This window comes from Gadus macrocephalus, chromosome 13, assembly GCF_031168955.1.
Source record: "Gadus macrocephalus chromosome 13, ASM3116895v1".
In the NCBI taxonomy this organism is placed as follows: domain Eukaryota; kingdom Metazoa; phylum Chordata; class Actinopteri; order Gadiformes; family Gadidae; genus Gadus; species Gadus macrocephalus.
In genome coordinates, this window is record NC_082394.1 from 7,428,250 (window position 1) to 7,451,978 (window position 23,729).

Consider the following 23,729-nt stretch of genomic DNA (forward strand, 5'->3'; position numbering starts at 1 on the left):
TAGCCGGGGTTAGTTATCTGTTTCAATTGTGTGTGTGTGTGTGTGTGTGTGTGTGTGTGTGTGTGTGTGTGTGTGTGTGTGTGTGTGTGTGTGTGTGTGTGTGTGTGTGTGTGTGTGTGTGTGTGTGTGTGTGTGATGCAGTGAGTTCTCAGGCACAACTGCATACATTTAGGCACGCATGTGATCTGCTGCTTCTCTTGTCTTGTACTAAAGAGGTTATGTTATTGTGTTGGAATGGACACATTACTATACTGGTGTTGTATTGTACTAGACATGTAACTTTACTTTACGTATTTTATTTGACATGTTACTGTACTGATATTGTATTATACTGGACATGTTACTGTACGATATTGTTATACTGGACACGTTACTGTCCTGGTATGTATTGTACTAGACATGTAACTGTACTGTAATGTACATTACAATAACATACAATACATATTAATGTACTGGAATTGTATTGTCATGGCCATGTTAATGTGCTGGTTTTGTTTTGTACTGCTACTGTACTGGTATTGTATTGTAATGGACATGGCTTTATTTTCATTGCTTCATCCTTTGTGAAAAATGCGTGGGAGGTTTGTTAAGTTGGACAGGGATCAAGACAAGAGATGGAGTTATCCTAGTTATCCCACCTACAGTTTCCTGGCAGCCGCTCCTTCGTTTTGCAGTGGCCATTATAAGAGAAAGGACAGAGGATATGGAGCGAGAGGAGGAGAGGAGACGAGATGAGGAAGCAAAGTGCGCAGAGCATATCAAGAAGGGCGTCGGTCAGATCTTTTGCCTTAAACCTATGGTGTGGGTTAGGCCATCTCACTTTGTTTGGGAACACTGCTCCATGCTGGTGTTCCTGTTTTGTAACTTCAGCCGTACTATGATTCTGAGGATGGGAGTCTGCTCTCTGTTTTAGGGCTAATTGAGCAAAAAGGAACTTGTCATCAAAACTGTTGACAGGGGAAACCTAATTAAAGATTCAGATCATGAGGACTTGACTACGATGTTAAGTAAATCTTGAGCTAAATATTTCCAGGGCAAAAATAATACTCATATGACACCCAATTATTAAAAACAAATACACATTTTACTGGCAGTAACGCTTCACATAACGATAACATTTCTAAAACGTCAGTTTTGTTTCAAGTCAGATTGTTTTTTTTGCTTGATCTATTTCAACCCAACGTGTATAGGCACTATTTTTTCATATATATATATATATATATATATATATATATAATTGGCTATGGTTTACAGATATAATACTGAATACCAATACAGTTTACCAACTTGATCATGGCAGTAAAACCTGTCAATACTTAATATAAAACACAGACTAAATAAAAAATTGAATCAAACATGAATCCAACCATTTAAAAAACACGAGGACTAGAAATAGTTCAAGCAATTCACATAAAATGAATAATTTCTAAAAACTAATAAAAAAAAAATTTCAAGGTTTTCTCTCCCACCACCAACATGGATCCCTCTCTGCCTCCTAAAGGCGCCGTGACTCACTCCTCCCCACCCCCCACGGCCGCCTCTCCCGTCTTCTCCTGGTGGTTCTCCTCACTAACGACCGGGCCTTCGCCCCCGGCCCCTCGGCCCCGCCCGGCCCCTCGGCCCCGCCCGGTCGGGCCTCTAAAGGTGGCGGCGGCGTTGGGGCCCCTCTCCCGGGAGCCCTCCGTCCGCCTCTCCCGGCCCTGGGAGCGCCTGGACGGCGAGGACCTGGCGACGGAGCCCTCCCGGCTGTCGCTCAGGAGCACCCCGCTCTCCGAGCTGTACTCGCTGTTGGAGTCCGCACCTGCAGGGCGAAACGCGTCGGGACAGAGTGAGACGGATGGACCGCGGGCCCCGGGAGGAGCCAGGCGCGGACCCTCATGGTAATAAGGACACTGTGGAGAGGAAACAACCGGCGTCGGCAGTTTGAGAGACACCCTCATCGTGATCGGTTTGGATTGTTTGGAAAGTGTGCGCAAATAAAAAAAAAAAACGCTGCCTGAGTTACACTTCCCCAAACTCTAGTTATCTCAACACACACACACACACACACACACACACACACACGAGTATCCAGAAACCGTTTTTGAAATATTTAGGGTGGCACTGCGCCTCAACCAACACTGGAGTGTAAAGAGACATTTTAATAAATAATAACCGATCTGATAGGAAGGCTTTTAATTGCTTATTGCAGTGTATTTTTGTGGCTGTGCAGGAAGTAAACAAGTAATTGTTTTCAATAAGCAATCACTCGCATTCTGCTGCTGTTGGTTTCTCTATTTTCCCTTCAATAAGAACATAACATTAGACATAGGAAACAACAACCCATGCTGTGATTGGATACAACACAGAGAATGCAACTAATTCAGCTTAATAATATGTTATTGATATATCATTATAAACCAGTGGGGTTTGATAAATATGAGGGAGGAATCTTTTGCAAACAAAATATATAGAATATGTGACTCCCAATGCCATTTTGGCACAAAACGGAGGAAGTACGACATACGCAAGTAAATTCACTATAAATACTATCTTTAGAGGTGTTCTGCTTTTCTCTTGATTTTGCCAGTTGCTAATTAGCGAGTGACTCACCACCAGCAACACCCTGCTCTGCCTCTGGTGACTGCTGTTGCAGCAGAGTGTCGAATCCAGCGAAAAAACTTGTCTTAAGAATGTTAATTAAGCGCTCGTTTTGATTACTGCACTATTGTTTTTAATTATGGAATTCATATTGAATGAAATCGTATTTGTTGAGTTGAGTCTGACAAAACTTCCCCACAATAGAATCATAAGCTTTTTATAATAGCATAGTCTGCAACTGATAAGCACATTATTGCCTCCATTAATTTTGGTGTGAAAAGATACCCTCAAAATAGTAAATTGTACTGCAAGCTGAGACAGCCAATAAGAGACGGGTGGAGATGAAGGGATGGGGGGAGAAGAAGGGGGGAGAACCCGTTGTCAAATCCTCTCATTATTCATAATTAAGGAGAAAAGGCCTGTGTGATGAAACACATGAATTGAATGATGGGGGGGGGGAAAAAGATATTAAATAGTAGTGAGCAAAGGTTCTGTTCATATGAGGGAAAGATCCACCTCTAATAGGGAGTTGGCACCAACGTGTCTCTGCTCTGTCTGTGTCTGTCTGACACACGTTCACGCCTTCCGCTCTCAGAAGATGAGTGTTTAAGTGTTCAACCGAGAGGATCTTCATGCAGTCAACCTGATGATTGTATGCCATAAATAATCCGGTCCCACGCAGCCACAGAATGTACCCGGAAATTAAGTTCTGTACTGCAGGGGCCATTCAGGGATTCAAGGGTTCTGAAACTTTGATCTGATATTGCTTGGGCTGAAATACCATTCTCCACTGACCCGGTGCCTCAAGCCAATCCAGCAAAAATCCAATTAGGCAATGGAGAGGAAATCCCATTTGTTTTGGTATACACATATTAGGCGTAAAATTTGGAAGATATCCCAATTCTGAGCTGCCTAAATGCCAATAACAGAAAAAAGTTTAGAACCCCTCAGGGCACCCATCCTTCAAGCTGTCAAACCATTCTCCTACCTCTGCATTTACCACCGTACTTTCTTTCCCATTTTTCTTTGCTTTCGGCAGCTTTCCCTAAATGAGTTAACTGGACATTTTTCACCCAAACTTATGCATTAGTGTATCAGAGACGTCGCTAAATTGTAGCAATCTTGGCAAGTTAATCATCCATTTATTGAAGCTATGTTGACACAAAACTATCTGGTTGACTAAAACAATGTCAAGTCTGTCATTCACCTGCTATGAAGGGTTACAGGCACACAGGTTAACATTGACATTCCCGGTCATGGACCTGCACTGGCTCTTTTCAGAGACCCTTGGAATGGAGCCATAAATCAATGTCACAGGCAAAGGGCTCCCCCTCTTTCAGTGTATCATTTTCCAGTTATTTTCCAGAACATCTTCCATAGCCTTTCTGTGTTCACCGAGGTTCATATGTCACTGTATGTCAGTAGCCGCCACCCTAATCTCTATTGAATGAGTAGCATGATAGACAATGTCTTTTTATTTCATCATAGACAGCTGTGAACCAACTTCAGCGATTCTGTATTATTACCTTTGACGTGCAGTCACATGCAGTCAACACCAAGAACATCCCATATATCGATTTTCTGTTGTCTGGTGAGAGATGGAAGAACCATCATAGAGGGGGATATTCAGGTATGGTGCATTATATGCCAGCACAGAAAATAAATTGCATTTTAACTAAGGTCCTTCAGCCTCAGAGGATTTCAGTGACAATAGGTGCTCAACATCGAGGCCCTGCCAACAAAAGTGCGCACATATGATCAAAGTCCTCCAGGTTTTTCCAGGAAGCATGGGAACCGGACACAACAATTATTTTAGCCTCATTCAAGATGCAAATGAACATCATCAAAATAAAACACGAAATTAATGGAACAAAACAATCAAACCTTCATTTCAATCTTCACAAATCAGCCATACAATTAGGCTGTCAAGAGTCAACTGTCGGTGACTTTGATCGTCTTGGCCTGGCTACCATGGAGTCATTGAGCAGCTGTCCATCGCTATGCAGCCCCTGAGATGTGATCCCCTCCTTGGGGAATAACATCACATCTCTACCAGGAGGCTTTGCCGATCGTTCTTTTCATTAGCACCTTAGAGGTGTCAATCTCGGCCCAGTGTCTCTGTGAACTCAGTTAATGAACCACACCGCAGCTCAGAGGGGATCCGACCGGGTGCAACAAGGTGGATATTGTAGAAGCAGCTGCAGAATGTGGACACTGCAGTTTAAGCCAATTACAATTGATTTAACTAGGATTTAATTTGCGCCAAGCGGCAAGCAATTATCTTTGCTGGGTGTTTTTTAACACCGAACAAATAAAAAAAAGATAGTTTAGGAGAATTGTATTCTGAGCCACTGGCTTGGCCAATCAATCCCCTTCCCCTATTCTAAAGTGTGGACTAATATACAATCTGGCAACAACTGCACAAGCCCCGCTCAGACCTTGGATAAGCGACCTCTGGTCAGTTTAGTTTGAAGGTGATTGGAGAACTAGATGTGATGTCACCACTGTTGCTCAGATTCAGATTCCGTGACTGAGGAGGATACACCACGAATCATTCACATCAAATCAAATGATTACCAACTAGAAGGCCGTCTTGAGAAAGGGTACAACATTCATACAGCATGTGCAACACACGGTATCATCTAAACGCGGCCATCTCAGAAAAAGGTTTTCCTTCCCTGCTGTAATTTCCCCCGGGGGAGAGTGTTTCAATAAGCCTGTGGTTTCTATCCTATAGGTATAAAGATGCTGTAAAGGATCCATTACCACCTTGCGGACACATGAAGAAAAGGGGGGCAGAAAAAGGTAATGTGTAAAAAATGTTCCAAACATATAATGTGTTTTAGATGAAAGAGTCCATCAGACGGGCCAGCTGAAAACAACCTACCTGAGACGTCTGACTCACTCCCTGACAACTCGCCTGCGGAAACCCTCCTCTCTGATTGGCGGAGCTCAGGCACGTAGAAGTCTCCCTGGCGGGCCAGCGGGACCATGTACTGGACGCGGCCCAGGCTGTAGACTTCGACGTACGGGTGGGCACACAGCTTCCTCTCCTAGGGTCACGATGGAGACAAGGGGAATAATGCTTAACTGAAAACAGCATGACCGGGGATTTGTGAAATAATAAAACAGACAAACTATTGGTGTGCTTGCCACCGGGCACACTGGGACAAATCTCAGGGGGGCGACCGAGATGAGATCAAAAGATCCTTGATCCCCCTGTCTGTCTCTTTACTCGGCCCACTCTGTGTGCCTGTGATTCGCGGTGTGTGTGTGTGGTTGTGCTGCAGGCCTGTTCTGGGACTTGGCTCACTGGCCACTCACAACTGACTTAGTTAAAGCGTGTTAATGAAAAAGCAGCACGCAGCATCGAGATGGCCAACGGACGCCATCGACAAGAAAAGGACGAAAAGTGAAGGAGGGGCCGAAACTATTGGAGAAAGATCAGGGCGCCAAAACCATCACTGACTGTCATAGAGAGAGACACCCCCCCAACACAAACCCCACCACTACTTTTAATTCCAACTTCATGTCAATGTTATACTAAGTATTTGTTTAAGAAGAGGTATATTTGAATAAAAATCCACTCGCCATCAGAGGCTGCTTTTGAAAAATATTGTGTGTACGCGATTCACTGTAACGTCACGAAGCAGTGCAAAACAAAAACAAGAAGCATATGGCAGCCAAGCCGTTCAGAAAAAGACATCCTTGCTCACAGTGAGAGAGAGAGAGAGAGAGAGAGAGAGAGAGAGAGAGAGAGAGAGAGAGAGAGAGAGAGAGAGAGAGAGAGAGAGAGAGAGAGAGAGAGAGAGAGAGAGAGAGAGAGAGAGAGAGAGAGAGAGAGAGAGAGAGAGAGAGAGAGAGAGAGAGAGAGAGAGAGATCTTTGATTTCCGAGCCTGGTAACCGGCAGCACCCGCCCCCGCAATAGAGTGAGCCCCCTGCCTCGCTACCTCCATTCCCACCCCCCCTCCTTTGATCCCCTCCGCTATCTGTCTTTTATGTATGCGTGACCCCTCCCTGGCTCCAGCTGACTGAATTAACAGTACAGCGCTCGCTCCCTCGCGGCGCCCGCTGCACTCCGCCGGGCGCAGAGAGGGACGCCTCTTGGTCGTGACGCGGCGCGGTCGTGCGTCTGCCCGCTCATGAACCTTTCATGTGCGAGGGTGTCGCCGGCCCTCGCTCGCTCGCCTGCACGCACGCCCTCCTGCTCACGCCTGCACGCACGCCCTCCTGCTCACGCGTGCACTCGGGTTGGCGAGTGCCCCGAATAGAAGGCTCTCTCTCGCCAAGGTAAACACACACAGGGTGTTCATGTGAATCTCAGATGTGTCACGTTTTTTGTGGCCGATTGGTGGGAATAGTTTTGAAGGCTTTGGTGTGGGAACTGGTGTGGGTCTGGGTGATGGAGCCATCGTAACCGTCTCTCCGGGCTTCACTAAAGTATCCCTTTTCAAAATGACTTTTGAACAATTGCAGTATTGCACTTTGGTCTTTTTGCAAACAGAGACGTTTTGTAAATACTTTATGGACGATTCCCTTTTACGTTGCCTACCCATTCTGTACTGACCAACACATATTGATTCCAAAAGAGCAAAGTGCTATATTGCTGTTGTTTACATTTTGTGGCAGGCGCTCACACACTAAATGCTCTCCGGCAGAATTAGTTCAACACAAATTGTATTGGTAAAATTGTATCGATGTTTTGGTGAGGCAAGGATAGACGGTAACGATGGTTGGATTTCCCAGACCGGTATTATCCTATAAACTACCACACTCTCTGCTGGTACAACCAATGCTTTGGTGATGGAAAACGCGACACTAACTGCGCCCCGCTTGTGATTTCTCCATTTAAGGTTGCCACCGTCACCCAGTTTCTAATATTCATGATACTTCAAATGCATGGGCTTTCATCAGTTAGCCATGGGCTTTATCTCCATTGTGTTACCTCATTCTGCAATAAAAGTGAGTTAAATTACATTTATTTACATCTTCAAGATTATTACAAGATTATAGGTCACCTGCCTGATGGTTAATTGTTTTGTGAGACTTAACATGACACATTTTTGGTAGGGATAATATCACACACACACACACACACACACACACACACACACACACACACACACACACACACACACACACACACACACACACACACACACACACACACACACACACACACACACACACACTTCACTTCACTTTAAGCCTAATCTTCACCGACATCAATGCAGCAGGAGCCAAGAACTATCCTGATCAAATGCTGCATCACATGAACAAACCTGCTTTGTGTGTTAAACATCGTTTCCCTATCGCTACCAAATCACTAACCTTTGTTAGAGTAGAAGCCATTGAGATAGACAGAGCTTTTCTCTGGAGGCCAAAGAGACGTGAAAGAGCTCGTCCGTGGGAGACGCCCAGCGGAGGTCCGTGGGACGACCCCAGAACAGCAGGGATGGACGGCCACACAAGTAGCGGAGGGGGGGGAGAGAGCGCACCCTCTTAACTGATTGGTATTCAGACGCAGGTTCTACTCTCCCCGGTTGTGCGGTCTGTGTAATTGGCTGGTATTCCGGCTGAAAGGAAGCTCTTCAAAAAGGTCAGTGATAAAGGGCAGCAAAGCATATGGTTTGAAGTGTAACAGCCGTGGCCCTGGGGTTGCTCCCAGCTGTAGTGAATAGCAATCAACATGTCATTTCCCCCCAGTTTCAACAAACTCTAGGTTCGTTTTTTCCTGAAGTGCTTTTCTACATCAACTCCAATATGTCGGACTCTGAAGGTGACAATCGCTATTACGACTCTTCACTCCACTCTTGGTAAGGGGCCGGGGACACTCACCCTGTACATATCCGGTTACACGAGCTAACAGGATACTGACAAGATGTCATCTTCAGGTCAACTGATGCAATCCCTGCACCGGCACAGAAGAACTCATAAAGACGCTTGCAAGCTTTCTTGCAGCATTCGCTGGTGATTGGCTCCAGGAAGTGGGTGGGCTTTGGTGTCCGGGTTTACCTACCATGGATCCATCCCAGGATCGATGTTAGAAAACCAGTAAACCAACCATGGACTCAAGGAACATGTAGTGCCAGCACAGCAGCCCAGAATCTGCGATAGGTTCTGATACTTTTGGTTCAACTGAGGAACTCCAGAGTGATCAAAGATTTAACATCAAGTATCTTTGGTGAGATCTGCTGGTCGTGGTTTGGAATCAAAAGGGACTCATTGCATGACTCTGTTTTGCGAAGAGTCCTGGACTGGTGTATTACGTCAGCAGCTAACTTTCCTACTACTGAAGCTGTGGGCATTCAGAAGTCTAATCAGTCCTAGTATGTTCTAGCAGAACTGCTGGGGGGAGACGGCACAAAGCCTGGGCCGGAAACCAGAAACTGCGAAGGGGCGTTGCGCCCCACGAGGTCTTCCACCCTAGAGAAACTCATTTGCACGAGTGGATGAAACTTTCCGAGTGGAATTTTAATAAGAAAATTTCGATGGTGGTCGGTTGATTCAACACTTTTGTAGACTTTACTACTGCTGAGTTTATGTTAAATTACACGCGCACAGATCCTGCAACATCATCGGTTGAAACAAAATATCAAGCAAAAGAAAGTTAAACGCCCTGCTCACCCATGATTTGAGCTTGTTTGCCATCAGATATCACTCTAAAGTCTGATTTATGAGACTATCAGGAGATTAGCAGGAGACTAGCAGGCACCTGCTGGCTGTCCTCATGTTCGGAGGGGGAACTGTGCCCTTCGAAGGACCTGAAGTCTGGCCCCCCCGGCAGTGCTCCACGTACCCTTCACTCACTACCCTCCCATGGGAATCACCGGGCCACTGACTAGCGTCAGTGGCCCGGTGATTCCAATGGGAGGGTAGTGAGTGAAGGGTACGTGGAGCACTGAGCTACCCTGACCGAGCCGGTGTCCCCTCACCAAATGGGACCGAGAGAAGTCCGTATTTAAAGCAGCGTTGGAAGCGCTGACACAAGCTATGCCTTGTAAGATTGTATAATCACGTAGGGGACTGTGGGAATGGGATGGTGGGCCTTCACCCGAGGGCCCTCAGGTTAATCCTAGTGCATTTTTGATCCATTAACATATTCTCTCCTTATGAGGTAGATCTACTAGCCGTACTCCGTTTACGATTGAGTTGGAAGATTACAAATGACACCGAGATATACCCAGGGTCCCAGGGTAAACTACAAACAAGTGGATACCCAGATCCTAAACTCCTGACTTAGCATATTAGCATCCCAATTATATCAAGTGGGATGTGGGTGCTTGAGTGCGTGCGTGCGTGCGTGTGTGTGTGCAGAGTGCATCATACGAATGTGAGGATTCATCGCATCATCTCCTCTCTCTCTCTTTCGCCCTCTCCTTTCCTCCCTCAGCCTGGGGACGAACAGCTGCAGGAAAGCCCTGTGCAGATACATCACATATGCCTTTGGATAAATAAATGAAAGTGTGCGTTATTTTTAGAGCTTTTAAACAAGACCGGAGGACCCTGCCACACCCGATGTGAAACATACGCTACTCTTATGTCCCAGTCTTGGTGAAACCCATCATCTTCTCTCCAATGTGAAGGAACTAGTAGTGCCGGTGCATCAGAGAATGATAGTGCATCAATTGAAGAAACGTGGCCTTATGGCTAAATTGTCCCCACGTTCTTTCTATTGTAGGGTAATAACACTATAATGATAATGTATTCAGTCCACACTATTCTACCAGGTTCTCTTACCCAGTGGATGATGCATTGCAAATGTAACGTTTTGGGATTCTAGGAAGAAATATGGGCATTACTGCAAGTTTTATATGATACCTGAACTGGAGAGGGGAAGAGGGTACGACAAATGACCATCTTAGACACTCACTTTGATTCAGGGGACAGCAATCAGCCTCAGCATTCAACACTTTCGCCCAGAGGTTATGGGCCAGAGAATCAAAACACAAGTGACAGCTGCATAGAGGTCGGCTGATGGGGGGAGAGGGTCACATGACATGTAGTAAAGAGATATTAAATGAACCTTGTCCTCTGCAACTTGGTCTACATATGGAGGAAAGAAATAAAGAAATCGAATAAAATGGCATGTGGTTGTTCTAGCTTTTGAGGCGAAAACCTAAGCAGCATCATAAGTATGTTATCACAAATTAATAGCAAATAGCATTTCTGCATGGCATCGCAATTGTCAGATTCAATTGTTAAATACTGTACATAAATGCACCTTACTGAACTCCCCTATTCTCCAAAGGCACTTGTTTGGATTAGTCAATTCTGGTGTACTTCAATTGCAATACAGATGTCTTCCGTCTAACAACAAGAGATTACCTAGTTAGAATTAATGCAACACATCACCATCGTCTCATATAACATTTATAAGAAGCTGCTCCTTGTACTCTGAAGCCTATTTTCCTCAACGGCTGAACCAGATTGTCACCAGATTGCTATCAGCGGCACAATGGATTTCAACTTGTTGCACCATCATTACTAAGCACAATTTAGGGGCTTCAACTCGAACCAAGCACAAAGATCCTGGATGGCTGCATGCATGCGCATCGAGGTCGCACCACTGCCATGACGTTCATCAAAGTAACCATCGGCTTAACCTTTTGGATAATATTTATTCTCCACTTTCTCCCACCACTTATTCCTGGACATGCTGGAGTCTATCCCAGCTGTCTTGAGGCAAAAAGAGAGAGAGAGACACAGGCGCACTCACTAGCACATTCACTCATACCCACAGGCAAGTTGGGGTCTCCAATTAGCTTAACCTGCAAATATGGAATAATACCCAGAGGAAACGCAGAATAATAATAAACAAGTCACACTGAACATTTTCCACCCTGTTTCATTACCTGCAGCTATTATTTAAATAAATGTTATACTTTTTTGCAGCTGAGTGCACACTGTATTGTTACTGGTGTTTTTGTTAAGATAATATTGTTTCAAACTGATTAAAATGGTTGTAGTTGGATGAGCTGAAGGCAATAGATACAAATTGTATTTTCCCCCGTACTACTAAAGTTTATATCAGTCAGAAACTTGGAAACTAAATCATCATCATGATTTAGTTTCTCGTATTAGTAATCGTATCTAATAAAGATAGCTGCCGGCAGGATCTACATTTACCACCAATAATACATTCTGGGTTAGGGCTTCTCCGTAATATCCAGCCTGTAACGGACTCACACACAGCAGGCTGGTCGGTTTAGTCACTTCTGCACGCGTCGATCATATTTTGAACAATGAAATCTAATTTCTTCCAGAAATTGTCCTGATGTAATCGGCGGTTTTGCATCAGTCTGTCACTACGAAAGCAAGGTCTGCTCTGAGTGCCGAAGCCTTGAAACATGACTACACTTTGCAATATTACATAATGGTTCAAGCGTGACAGGGTCTGTAGCGAGATGCATCATCCCTAGTGTGGGTTGCCTTAGGCAGAAATGATTAAAATCAGATACCGCAGATACTCGCATGTGAAGCTAGAAAAGGTCATGACTTTTCAGTAAAAGGAGAAAAGTGAGTCATAATTCAGAGTGATGTGTCAACAAACACCTCATCACAACTCCTGCCGAAGAGGCTTTATTTAATGTGCGCCTCCAAAAGTCGAGAGCACACTCAGTAAGCCGACCAATCCGAGGTCAAGTTAAAATAGCTTGAATGCAGGCCAAATCAAACGCACACGGATCTAATTGTAGTGGAGGAAAACCTCTAACTACTAACATGGAAAGTAGCTGAGAGTCAACCAGCATGTGTCACCCCCACACAGACACAAGCCCTTACAGAATGTATTCTGGAGCACATCTCTGAGATCCAACAACTCTATTCCCTTTGGACGCGAGCCACCGTGGACCGTTACGGTTCGATAACATCTGGAATCACCAGGGAACCTGTTACTGCTACAGAATAAAGCTCTCACTTTGACAAATGACAGTGCTGTTGTGTGCAATTTGCATACAATTATCCACATTTGCTCAACTATCAAAATTGTTACTATAAAATATTCATTATTGTTACTACTATAATAATACTAATAACACAAATAATTAGAAATATTACAATTATTATAATATCTAATTTAATATTATTATTATTATTATTTAAGAAAGAGGATGAGAATTAAACTAAATAACAAAAACACTGGATCTAGTTCATTTAAATGGATGGACGGAGGGAATGATGGATTGCTGAATGAAGGTCCTAAGCGCTTGACTCATCCGGCCTGTGATTGGCCCCTGTCCTGTGTTTCAATGTCATCCTGTCGAGCCCTGTTCTCATTGGCCTCCAGAGCACTCATTAAGTACAGCACGAGGCAAACGTTAAAGACCTCTGCAGCTGGACCAACCATGTAATTCACAAGCAGACGCTTCCCGTAGGCGATGCTCTAATGACAATAATCTGTCGATTACAGAGCACTGCGAGGCGTTTAGCAGAGACAACCTGCCTCCCGCTAACTCCACTACTTTTAATCACCCATTGTTATAGCAGAATGTTCCACAAATGTTAACCGCTTACTTGTGTCAGGTATGAAAATGAAACCTTCATTATCACAATTACATTTTTTTTGTGAGATGTCTAATTTCTTGATCCATCTTGACGCAACTGGTGAGGGGTTGATGCCTTTTCCAACTTTCAACGATCTCTCAAATGAGAGAGACACACAGAGCTCATGTTGCACACACGACACACGACACACGCACACACACACACACACACACACACACACACACACACACACACACACACACACACACACACACACACACACACACACACACACACACACACAAACACACTCTCTCTCTCTCTCTCTCTCTCTCTCTCTGAAACTCCCAAGGGCGATTTTGGTCTCTGCCAATTATCCGGACCTGCATGTCTATTAGGAGTGGGAGGGGAAGCAGAGTAACCCCAGGCCCATCGCTGAGCCTCAGTGGAGGAAGGACTGAGCTGCAGGATAGCTGGTCCGCCCACTGCGTCCCGGCTGGCCTTGAACCAGCCGCCCAAAACAAAAACAATGAAACTTTGATCAAGAGCACTGACGGAACTCGGGTTACTCGACTTTCTACTGGAAAGTCTACCGTCTACTAAACACGCTACTGTCTTTTTGACGATGCTGTGTGCATGGTCATACATGTAGCAGTATACTGTATCCGATGTTAGTCCCAGTATTACTGGCATTGTTCCTGGAAGTTTTGAACTACTGTTGTATAACTCAAAGTATATCGGAGCTGTAGCTACTCCGTAGAATTTCATAAAGCAGACTTTAACTAATGTAAGTCCCCGATATTACTGGAGTACCTTATGTAAGTTCCCAGTATTATTTCATTTGAATTTGAGTTACTCCCAGGTATTACTTGAAACATGGAGCTTGAGAGATAAATGATCAATTCTTGTCAAGGCGTTGATGAAGGAATTGATTGATTGTCAACATCACATCCAGGGTGCGGCTCTTATTCAGACCCATATCTGAGGACTAACGATAGACATCATCACACGTCACATTTGAAAAGTTCAGGGAACAACAATCCCTCCGTGCACTTTGTTCAGCCCTGCCAAATAAACAAGACAGAGGCTGGCGACGGGGTGAATGTCACCGAGGAGCATCCCACTCTTAAGTCCCCTGTGTCTTCTTTATCTTCTCCTACTTCCATTGGCCAAATGTGCAATAGGGCTCTGATCCCCTGCGGACCACGTTTAGGGGGCCCAATCTCAGGGCTGGACTCATACTTGAATGGTTTCCCATTTTCCTGTTGAATTACTTTTTCGGAAAACCTCCTCAAGAGGACGTTGGAGCAAATCCCCCCCAATTTGCATCTCTATCTCTGAGGGGCTACTAAGTTGGTGGATTACTTTGGGAGGAGACGAAGATGAAGAGGCTTGTTGATGCATGTGTGGCTGTGTGAATATGCGAGGCACCAGAATGTGTGACCACTTCAAATGAACCCAGAACAACAACAACAAAAAGATGGTGCAGTACGTGTGCATGCGAAAGAACAAGAAAAATAAACCCTTAAAAGCTTCGGAATAATTTGGCAATTAAACAAACTTTTCTATTTTCGTTTTTTTAAGGGATCTTAAAGCCATTTCGGGATCTCCATGCACTGGCCCTACACAAGCAGATCCGTTCGCCCAGAGCAGTCACTCAGGAGCTCTGGAGCTGACAGAGAACATAGATCAAAAAATAACTGAATAATGTCTGACTTCCATAGTGGGTGACCTTTGATGTGAACCTTTTCAAATACAAGTCAGGTCTTGCTCGCTTTCCAAAGTGATAATGAGGTTCAGGGCAGGGGCTAACTAGCTCATCATTGTCGAGGTTTCACATGAACTTGCCTCAGCTGGCTCCTCAAACACATTAACAATTTCTGGATTGGAGATCTCCATTTAACTGATTGGGGAAAGAACCTGTTAACGAAGGAAGAACCCAACGAGCCTCGCGGTTTATTTTCACCCCCAAGGCAATTACCGTCCATTTCATTTCCACCCATATGGAGCGGACATACCTTTCAAGCACCCTATAGAAACGAGGTCACACCTCATTACCACCCTTTCGGTACTCCACATTTCTTAGAAGATTAATGTCATGTATATGCTTTCAAACGTCAACCACTGTGAATTAGCCTATTCATGTCAGTACAGCATTGAGTTAAGCACAATATCAATATGTTCACTCTAGCACACCGTTAATGCAACAGAAAGGTGTTAAACAATTAAATACATTCCTTTCAGTATGTATTTCTGAAAAGATTAATCATGAAAATATAATAACTCCTCCTATCTGGAGTCAGATTGACGGTTGAACTCAACAGAATACATTTTAGCACTGATCAATCGTATGCAGATGTGACATTCAACCCAAAAACGGCCCAGCTGCTAGGGGATAAAAGTCAAGTTCTAGCATTTGACTGGCAAACTCCACAGAGAGGTCTGTGACTGGAATGAGCTTATGGCAAGTCAATGGCGACCCTGAGTGGAATCTCAAGACAAACAAGTCAAGCCGTCCTCATAAAAACCTACGGGCTGAGCTGTCCTACAATGGTGCCAACCAAAGCCTAACATATACAAGCCAACCAGCAATTAAAAGCTTGCTAATTACACAATCGCTTTTCTTCACCATGATAAACGTATAGGGCTCAGTGAATACGTGGCTTTGTAGAAGGAAAGCATTGTAAATGATGAATTCACTCGAGTAATCTCCATGGGGAAATGGAGTGAATCATTTGTGTAGACAAGAATCACGCAGAGATACATATTTAAACGTCCCAATAGAAATCGTGACATTTCTCTGCACCTCCAGTGTAGATCTGCGACGCAATGGGAGTAAATGAGGCCTGTACGAATACATGTTGACAAGACTGCTTTACATTTCTACGCTCACGAGTCCCTTGACCATTCCCGGGCCTTCTCGACAGAGCGAAACCGTTTGCCAGGAAAGCGCGCATGTTTAAAGAGAGTGCGCGTTTGAAGAGCTGTGCATGCTGAACAGGCCCCGCGGATCTGCAGCTGTGTGGCTCAGCAGCACTCCAGCATCGACGCTACGTGCGTTAGCCCAGGTTCGTAATCACCGCATGAGACGGCTGCTTCTTTCCCTTTAAACCCTGCGAAACAACCCACCCGTACCGGAGCCAAACTACGTGACCAGACAGCCTAACCGGGAGTGGCAGCCACTTAACATGCTGGAGCTTCTTTTACCGAACCAGACATTACTGTGCCCTCAGCAAACAAATGTTCCATCTTCTGCCTTTCTACAAACACTGTTTTTGAATGTCAGCAGAGGAGTCGCCATTATTCCATCTTCATCCACAGTCTTGTCAGCAGGCCCACGCTCCTCCTCCACACTATTCCCGGGCAGCAGGTGCATCTGCGGTGGATTCCACGATGAATACACCGCCGACAAAACACACACACAGAGTCTGGTCGATAGTCTGGATAGGCAAATATCAGCCCTCAACCATGGACCTGACCTTCAAAAAGTGTCTGACCAACCAAAATATTCTTTGGTGGCGGCGGGCATGGCCTGCTTAATGCTGATGGGCCCGCCTGGAAAGGTCTCACCCCATGGGACCCTCCCCGCGGCCAGAGCTGCAGACGTGCATGGCCAATGCAAAACACCTCTTCAAACACAGTTTGTCTTCATACAAAAAATGGCTTGTCTCTCTGTGAGTATGTGCACGTGTGTGCGTGTGCGTGTGCGTGCGTGTGTGTGTGTGTGTGTGTATGGGGAGGGAGGAGTGGCAGAATAAACGGGAAAACGAGAAATCGGGAGCCAAGCGTGTTCAGGCGAATGAGTGTTAAAAACGATAGGACCTAATAGTGCGGTGGCTGGGTGCTGACGCCAAACCGCGACACAGCCACGCCGTCAATAATGGAAGCCGATTGGATCATCAAACATGAATGAACAACACAGTCAAAAAGAAGAAACACAAACAAAAGAGAAATCCCAGCATGGAGCAGCATGCGTTCCCGAGGCTTTGGTTTAAAAACAAGAGTAGATGCAGAGGAGCTGGAGAGCGAAAACACAACACAGAGTCCACATAGAGGAGCGTGCTGTGTGGCTCCCGTGGGAGCTCAGCGTAGAGTGGGCCGGGATGGGGAGGGAGAGGGAGAGGGAGAGGGAGAGGGAGAGGGAGAGGGAGAGAGAGAGAGAGAGAGAGAGAGAGAGAGAGAGAGAGAGAGAGAGAGAGAGAGAGAGGGTGAAGCCGGTGACCCCTTGGGTCAACATCAACAGCACCACAGAAGAAGTAGAGCATAGACATGGGAAGGGAAGAGACCCTCAGGTGCACAGAGAGAATAATGATACGCTGGAACCAGTCATGGGAGCGGAGCGCCCGGCTCTTCTGGCAGGGTGGGGTCCTCGCCGTGGAATGGGAAAATACGCTCAAACGCATTCACACGACCAGCTGTGAGCTGTACGGACACGGTGTTCACAAACACACCATGGGTCATGTTTAGGAACCTACTTGACACGCACGCGCACGCAACCACACACACACACACACACACACACACACACACACACACACACACACACACACACACACACACACACACACACACACACACACACACACACACACACACACACACACACACACACACCAAGAGCCATTTGTTTTGTCTACTAAGTAGATGAAACAGATGCCTCTTGGTTTGATGAGTATATAAAGTAGACTCTACTTTATATACTCATCTGTGGGGATTTTATTAGTTTTAATTCATTGATTTCTTATCATTTAGCTAATTAGTGGATTCAATGCCTTTTTTTTGCACTTAAAGGGAAAAAAGCAATGATGGAAAGTGTGTACCCTTAGCCAAAATAATAGCTTCCCCATGGAAATGTGTCTTTCTGGTTATTTTTCGTACTCCTACTCAACAATAATGAGACTTATTTTGAACCCTAATAACCTCTAAAGTTTTGTAAATTTGCTAATATTAGGATTATTATTTTGCATTTTAACAGATCCCACTTGTCCAAAAGTTGGACCAAAAAGTACTAACATCAAACTTAAAAAAATACATTGGACAACACCAATTTAACTTATTCTGCTGTGCTGTTGCATATATCCTAAGCAAGTGCTGCAGAGGTACAGATATTCATGTCTCGTCACTGGACTTGGGCTCGAACTGATTGAATTTGGACTTGTGTGTCAGGGTATGACATCTTATTCATGCATTAGTTATCCATGCAATATATGGGTTGACTGGTATATATTCATGCATTCAAATCCTGGTGACTCAAACTCAGGGTACGGTGTTTCAGACTAATGTTTTCAGACTAATGACTCAGACTGATGTTATGATGGATAAGACTCACATTATGGTGGCTCAGACACATGTTGTGGTGGCTGAGGCTCATATTATGGTGTGACTCAGGGTCAGACTCATGTTATAAGACTTGGAATCAAGCACTGAAGACTCAGACTTGAGGTTCTGTGACCCTACTTCATCAATCCTGGAAGCTACACAGGCATGACTGCCTGTAAGCGGCAGGCATGGCCCCCAATATCGATATATTACTTGGAAATATTTAAAGATCAAATACTTTGAGATAGGACAACAGCCACAGAACAAGTGGAAAACCTGTGTCAGACAAAACAAGGCCGAAGACGAATGGTTACCGGACAATGGGAGATCTTGGTTCTCTCTGGCCGTGTGGCTGACCCCTGTTAAGCCGGGTCAAGTGTGTCTCTTGGAAGTCCCCAGGAGTCCACGGTGTCGAGGCAGATGGCAGATGGCCGACGTGAGGGCAAACCCATATTGAGTACTACAGGAGGCAGGCGGGCCGGGCCTCCCAACGCTCAGCCACCTGTGCTCCCGTGCAGCATAATTAAACTGGTGTTCGTCAACAATCTCCCTGGCACACAGCCCTGACTTTATGGCCCTGGTGTGGCACGCAGACGCGACCAGCCAGAGGAGGAAGCGTGCTGGGTTATAGCTATACAGTATAACTCATACGCCCTTCTCACACTCACACACTCTGCCCCAGTCCCCTTGACTTCTACAAATGAGGGGAATCTCATATCTGTGTATGTCTGGATAGTAACGCCGGAACTTCCTTTCTGTGCATGAACACCGAGCCGCCTTTATGTGTTGATTGCGTTTTCCTTCTTCTCAATGGAACAGTGCACAGTCCCGCCACAATAGCATATAAATCTGTAAATCCTTGTCCTTCCTGGTGGGCTATTCTACAGTGTAGCACCATAGCGCTTGGTGCATCGTTTTGGACAAAGCAAACACACTGCGAGTGCTTGAGTGGCCGTTCTCGTGTGTGCTACCATTTGTGTTGCAAGAGGGCTTGGAGCCGAGGATGAAAAGCTCTATAAATGACAAGTGAGTACTGGCCTTTTCACTCCATTAACATTCACACCACTTATTCTGCTTTGTATCTAGACTACGGTTCCTGATTGTTGTTGTATGGGTGATTTGCATACAGGAGGAGGTTTAGGGTTATACATTGAACGACAATACCTTGATGTAGTCTTCTAGTCGGGTGTACATGTGTCTTGCCCCTAGCAGGAAGGAGAGAGGTGTCCCGTGGGGGCAGGAGGCACTGACTGCGTAAGTGATTTCAGGGAAGGAGCACAATTGGAAGCCAGCCTTGGTGAAGCGCTGCCCTAGCTCCTCGCCACTGGTGCCGTCTCCCTCCCCCAGGACACTGCCCCCAGCACCGCCCTCTCTCAGGACACTGCCCACAGCGTAGCGGCCACCCTCTGCCTAGACACACAGAGAGAGATTGGTACACGATGCAACAGGAAGAAGTTATGATAATCATGTAATTATTCATAATAACAAATTATTATCATAATACATTGCATATTAAAAAAGTACCCCTAAAGAATATGCATCATTATGAACAGGGATAGGGCAAGGGGAGAGCACACATACACAGACAGACAGTAGCCTTTGTTATAGTGATACCAGTCATAGTATAGGCTATCGGATGACTGTGGACACCATCAAAGCCATTTACTGGATTAATTATATTCAATATTCGTTGTGAGTTTAAAAATGTTTATATTTGGATGTAAGGTTTTGTTGTTATTGTCAGTCACAAATGAACCCACAGAGCACCCTGAACGAGATGGCTGGACAACGCCTTCATCACTATGCCTTTCCCTCTAATAAAAACCATGAGAGCCTACTTAAAGAATACGGATCAAAACCTTGGGACTTGCTCATTATATTTAGTTATTCCACCTTATCTCCTTTGCTAAAAGAAAATCCCCACTAGACTAGGGTCTATAAAACGTTGAGTCCAAAATATATGTTGCACATTATACAAATTAAACAAACACCTCAGCCGAAAATAAATGCTTTTCAATGCCAAGCAGGTGCCCACGTTTAAGGGATACATCCTCATTAGTGCGAGTCAGAGCACTAGTGTCAATGGAGCCTTTGGCAGCTCCACAACCATTACATTTGACCCCAATCTGAACAGCCATTAAAAAAAAGAAGCCAATTCTAAAATTCCCTGGCGAGCCACTTCACCATGGTCCACTCTTAGCTCCTTCAATAGGGTGATGCCGTTCTGAGTAAGGTTTGTTCTTCCTTCAAGTCTTGTATTGTTTGCTTTTTTATCACACTTCCCATCCCACGCTATGAGCCGTTACTGGCCGAATTGTGCTTTGGCTATGTGCTGTGGCCAAGGCCTAACCTTATTTACCGCCTGCATTACACAAGGATTTTGATAATGACTCAGTGCGAATCATGCATTTTCAAGCTTTAACTGTGCATTGATATTGTAACCCCTCTAGGTAGGTAGTGTGTGCATGTGCATGCGTGCACAAAAGGTTATACATTCAATTTCGTCAAGAGCAGGGAGAAAAAATTAACTGTGCCGAAATTTTGAATTTGATACGGATTGCCTGACTTTCATTCCTTTGTGTCAAGGAAAGCGTGCGACGCCAACAACTTCAGAGAACTTTTGTAATAGGTTCTGCATGCATATTAGAAGTCTGGGGTGAGGCGGGTGTTCAGCATATAGAATAGGCTCTGACTAATGGTCTTCTCAACACGGTGTATGCCATAACCGTGTCATTAAGGTAACTATGATTTAATTGATTTACAACATTTTGTAAGGTTTCAGGTTTATAAAAAACAAATATTTTTTTCTGAAGGCCTTAGTTTCCTTAACAACAAGGGATAGGAGACAACAAGGAAAGGCAGTGCCAGTGTGAATGTCTGTCCTACACAACAAGCCTGTTCACTCGACTGAGATGAGAGCCCTCCGGCCACAATGGATAGAGCATTCTTCAGGAGCGCATCATGTCCTTCAAAATTCCAAATCAATAGAGTAGAAGTGAGAGTGAAGTAGAATAGTATATATATCCAAAATAAAACATGGTATTACTGAAATGCAACTTCTTTGGGGATTAAACTGGGAACGGCTGTTGCAACAAATCCCAGACACATCATCACCAAGTTTTCACTGACGTTACCTAACCTGTCCTTGGTCTTGCAACCCTTTTGACTGTGATGTATTGAGTGTGTATGTGGTGGTGACAACCACATAACCACCATCTGCGAGATAGGTGTGTGGAGAGATGAGTCATTCTGATTCCACCAGCATAGTTCCGGTTGTCAAAGAATTCTTCACTTTGACTGTTTTGGTCTGAAGGGCCTCAGAAATCTGACCCTGGCCGGAAAAAGCCTTGTGGAAGCCACAGTGCAGCACATCTTGTCTTTGCCCCGTTATTGATTCACAACCTGTCCCACTTTCCCCGTACGGTGCCTGCCTCATACTAATGAAAGAGGAACAAATACACACAAGGTACTAGGGTGGGTAGCACACTGGGAAAGAAGAAGTAAAACCCCTCCCAGCGTTTAAAGTGCGAAGAGCTGTCCAGGACGAGGGTGCAGTGAGTGGGGTCTGTAATCCCTGCTTGCTGTTTGAAGCCAGAGAAAGTGCTAGATCCAGCCCTGTATCCATGGCAACCATCTCAGGGTCTACTACGCAAGCTTTTGCACATGTCGTTTGTTTAAACAATTATTAATGGCCGAGCAGAGTGAACTCAACCCTCCTCCTCCTTGGACATATGTTCCTTGGATTATATGTCAACATGCCTCCCATAAAACTATAAAATAATAACGTTGGCGGCTGGAACACATTCTGGAGCTGGGACTCTTAATGAGCCGGGATCATTAAGCCAATTAGCTGAACTTGGATCAGAACTTGGCTGTGACTGTGTGCAGACGAGCAAGGACCCATGGCTAGCCTAATTGCAGGCTTTGGGAAAAGGGGATAGTATAAAACAAAAGGGTTTGGAAGTGGGGCAAGAAAGGGAGCTATTCAATTCCGGTTACATTCCTTCCTGTGGTGCACAGCCATTGGTTGTTATGCAGGTCTGAGATAGAAAATTAGCCTACTGCATATTTTTACATAGTTGACCAGGTCTGTGGGCTATAAGACGGTATAGGTCTGCGCTTGGTTTAATAACAGTTTGGTGTCACCATAAGGGAGGATTGGAGGGGATGGATTAATAAAATTACTTAATGAATTTACCTACGAGGTGGTATGCATGATGACCCCAGGTTCAATTGGTTGATTTATTGCAGATTTGTTGAGCGATATGCACCAAGAATCAACTGAAATGACTAGTTTAAAGGTCCCTTTCATATGAAGGGTCTGCATTAAGAAAAAGATAAAGCAGGGACCTGCTTTGGCCTCTGTCATTACAGTCACTATGCTGCTTTTTTTTTTTTTTTTACAAGAAAAACCTGCATTTTATATCATTCATTTGGCACCAATTCAACACAGGACAGATATTTTACCATGTAACCCATACCCAAAGTTTGGACTGCCAAACTATTTGAAAAATGTAATACAAATACAATCCTACAGATGCTGCCGGGTCTAGAAAAAGCCACCAAGATGGTGGAGCACAGACAGAAACCGGTCATTTTATAGGTCTACAGTCATCCACATGTTGGAACAGAGACAATTAAGGCTCAAGAGTGGAGGACCCAAAACGTATTGAAATTGACTATAGTAGTTACTGTTTATGGAACATGGTTCTACCACCATCTAGCGGTCGACTAAAAACATAATAAAATGGTCATTTACATGAATCTTAGACAAGCTACATTTGAAGCTTGTACTAGCAACACAAAAACATATGTACTGATTGAATTGCCTGAGAAGGGATATGCATGTTTACCTTTTTAGGATCATCATATAATACCCGAATGTTGGCAACCTTAGGTTCAATACTCCTACACTCCATCAAAACTTGTTCCCATTCTCTGTATGGTCCCTCCTTGAATTTATAGGCCAGTGTAATGTTCTTGATTGGAGGACAGCCAGACCGTATGATAATCTCGGAGACATTTCTCAAGTACAAAACAAACCCTACTATGGTTCCCAGAACACTAAGTATTATACAGAGAAATGCCCATTCTGACATAACTGATCCCAATACTGGTAAATCAACTGGTTCCAACGTCGAACCAAAAATCTAAAATAATTGTAGTGATTAAAACTTCAATTTTGTTAATATATTTCTATATTTCGTTTGAAGAGTCCAACTTAATACATCCATGTAGTACCACACATGCTTGTAACTTAGCGGACACAGATCGCCAGAATATCTGTATCATTTGAAACCGCTTCCTGGATGATACCATTATGTCGCCGCAATAGGTGGCTTTA

General features: G+C 44.7%; 1 protein-coding gene across 3 annotated transcripts; it reads right to left on the minus strand.

Annotated features, from left to right (window-relative positions):
* Positions 1-1,062: 1,062 nt before the first annotated feature.
* LOC132471055 (testis-expressed protein 264 homolog) lies at positions 1,063-23,692 on the minus strand. 3 transcript variants are annotated; one of them, XM_060070050.1, is made up of 4 exons: positions 23,239-23,692; positions 19,637-19,795; positions 5,468-5,633; positions 1,063-1,801 (listed from the first exon to the last, which is right to left on the minus strand). In XM_060070050.1, the coding sequence occupies exons 1-4, from the start codon at positions 23,482-23,484 to the stop codon at positions 1,512-1,514; spliced, it is 861 nt and encodes a 286-aa protein (XP_059926033.1). In that variant the 5' UTR covers positions 23,485-23,692; the 3' UTR covers positions 1,063-1,511. The 3 variants fall into 3 exon arrangements, with proteins under 3 accessions (XP_059926033.1, XP_059926032.1, XP_059926034.1); XM_060070049.1 differs by having other exon boundaries at positions 19,550-19,795; positions 23,239-23,690; XM_060070051.1 differs by lacking the exons at positions 19,637-19,795; positions 23,239-23,692 and adding an exon at positions 7,913-9,387.
* Between the last annotated feature and the right edge of the window lie 37 nt (positions 23,693-23,729).

Coding starts and splice junctions, on each gene's coding strand:
- LOC132471055 (XM_060070049.1), bottom strand. CDS start 23,484: ATGTCAGAATGGGCATTTCTCTGTATAATACTTAGTGTTCTGGGAACC. Junction 19,796..23,238: donor TATATGATGATCCTAAAAAG/GTAAACATGCAT, acceptor CTGTGTGTCTAG/GCAGAGGGTGGCCGCTACGC. Junction 5,634..19,549: donor GACTAGAAGACTACATCAAG/GTATTGTCGTTC, acceptor TCGTGACCCTAG/GAGAGGAAGCTGTGTGCCCA.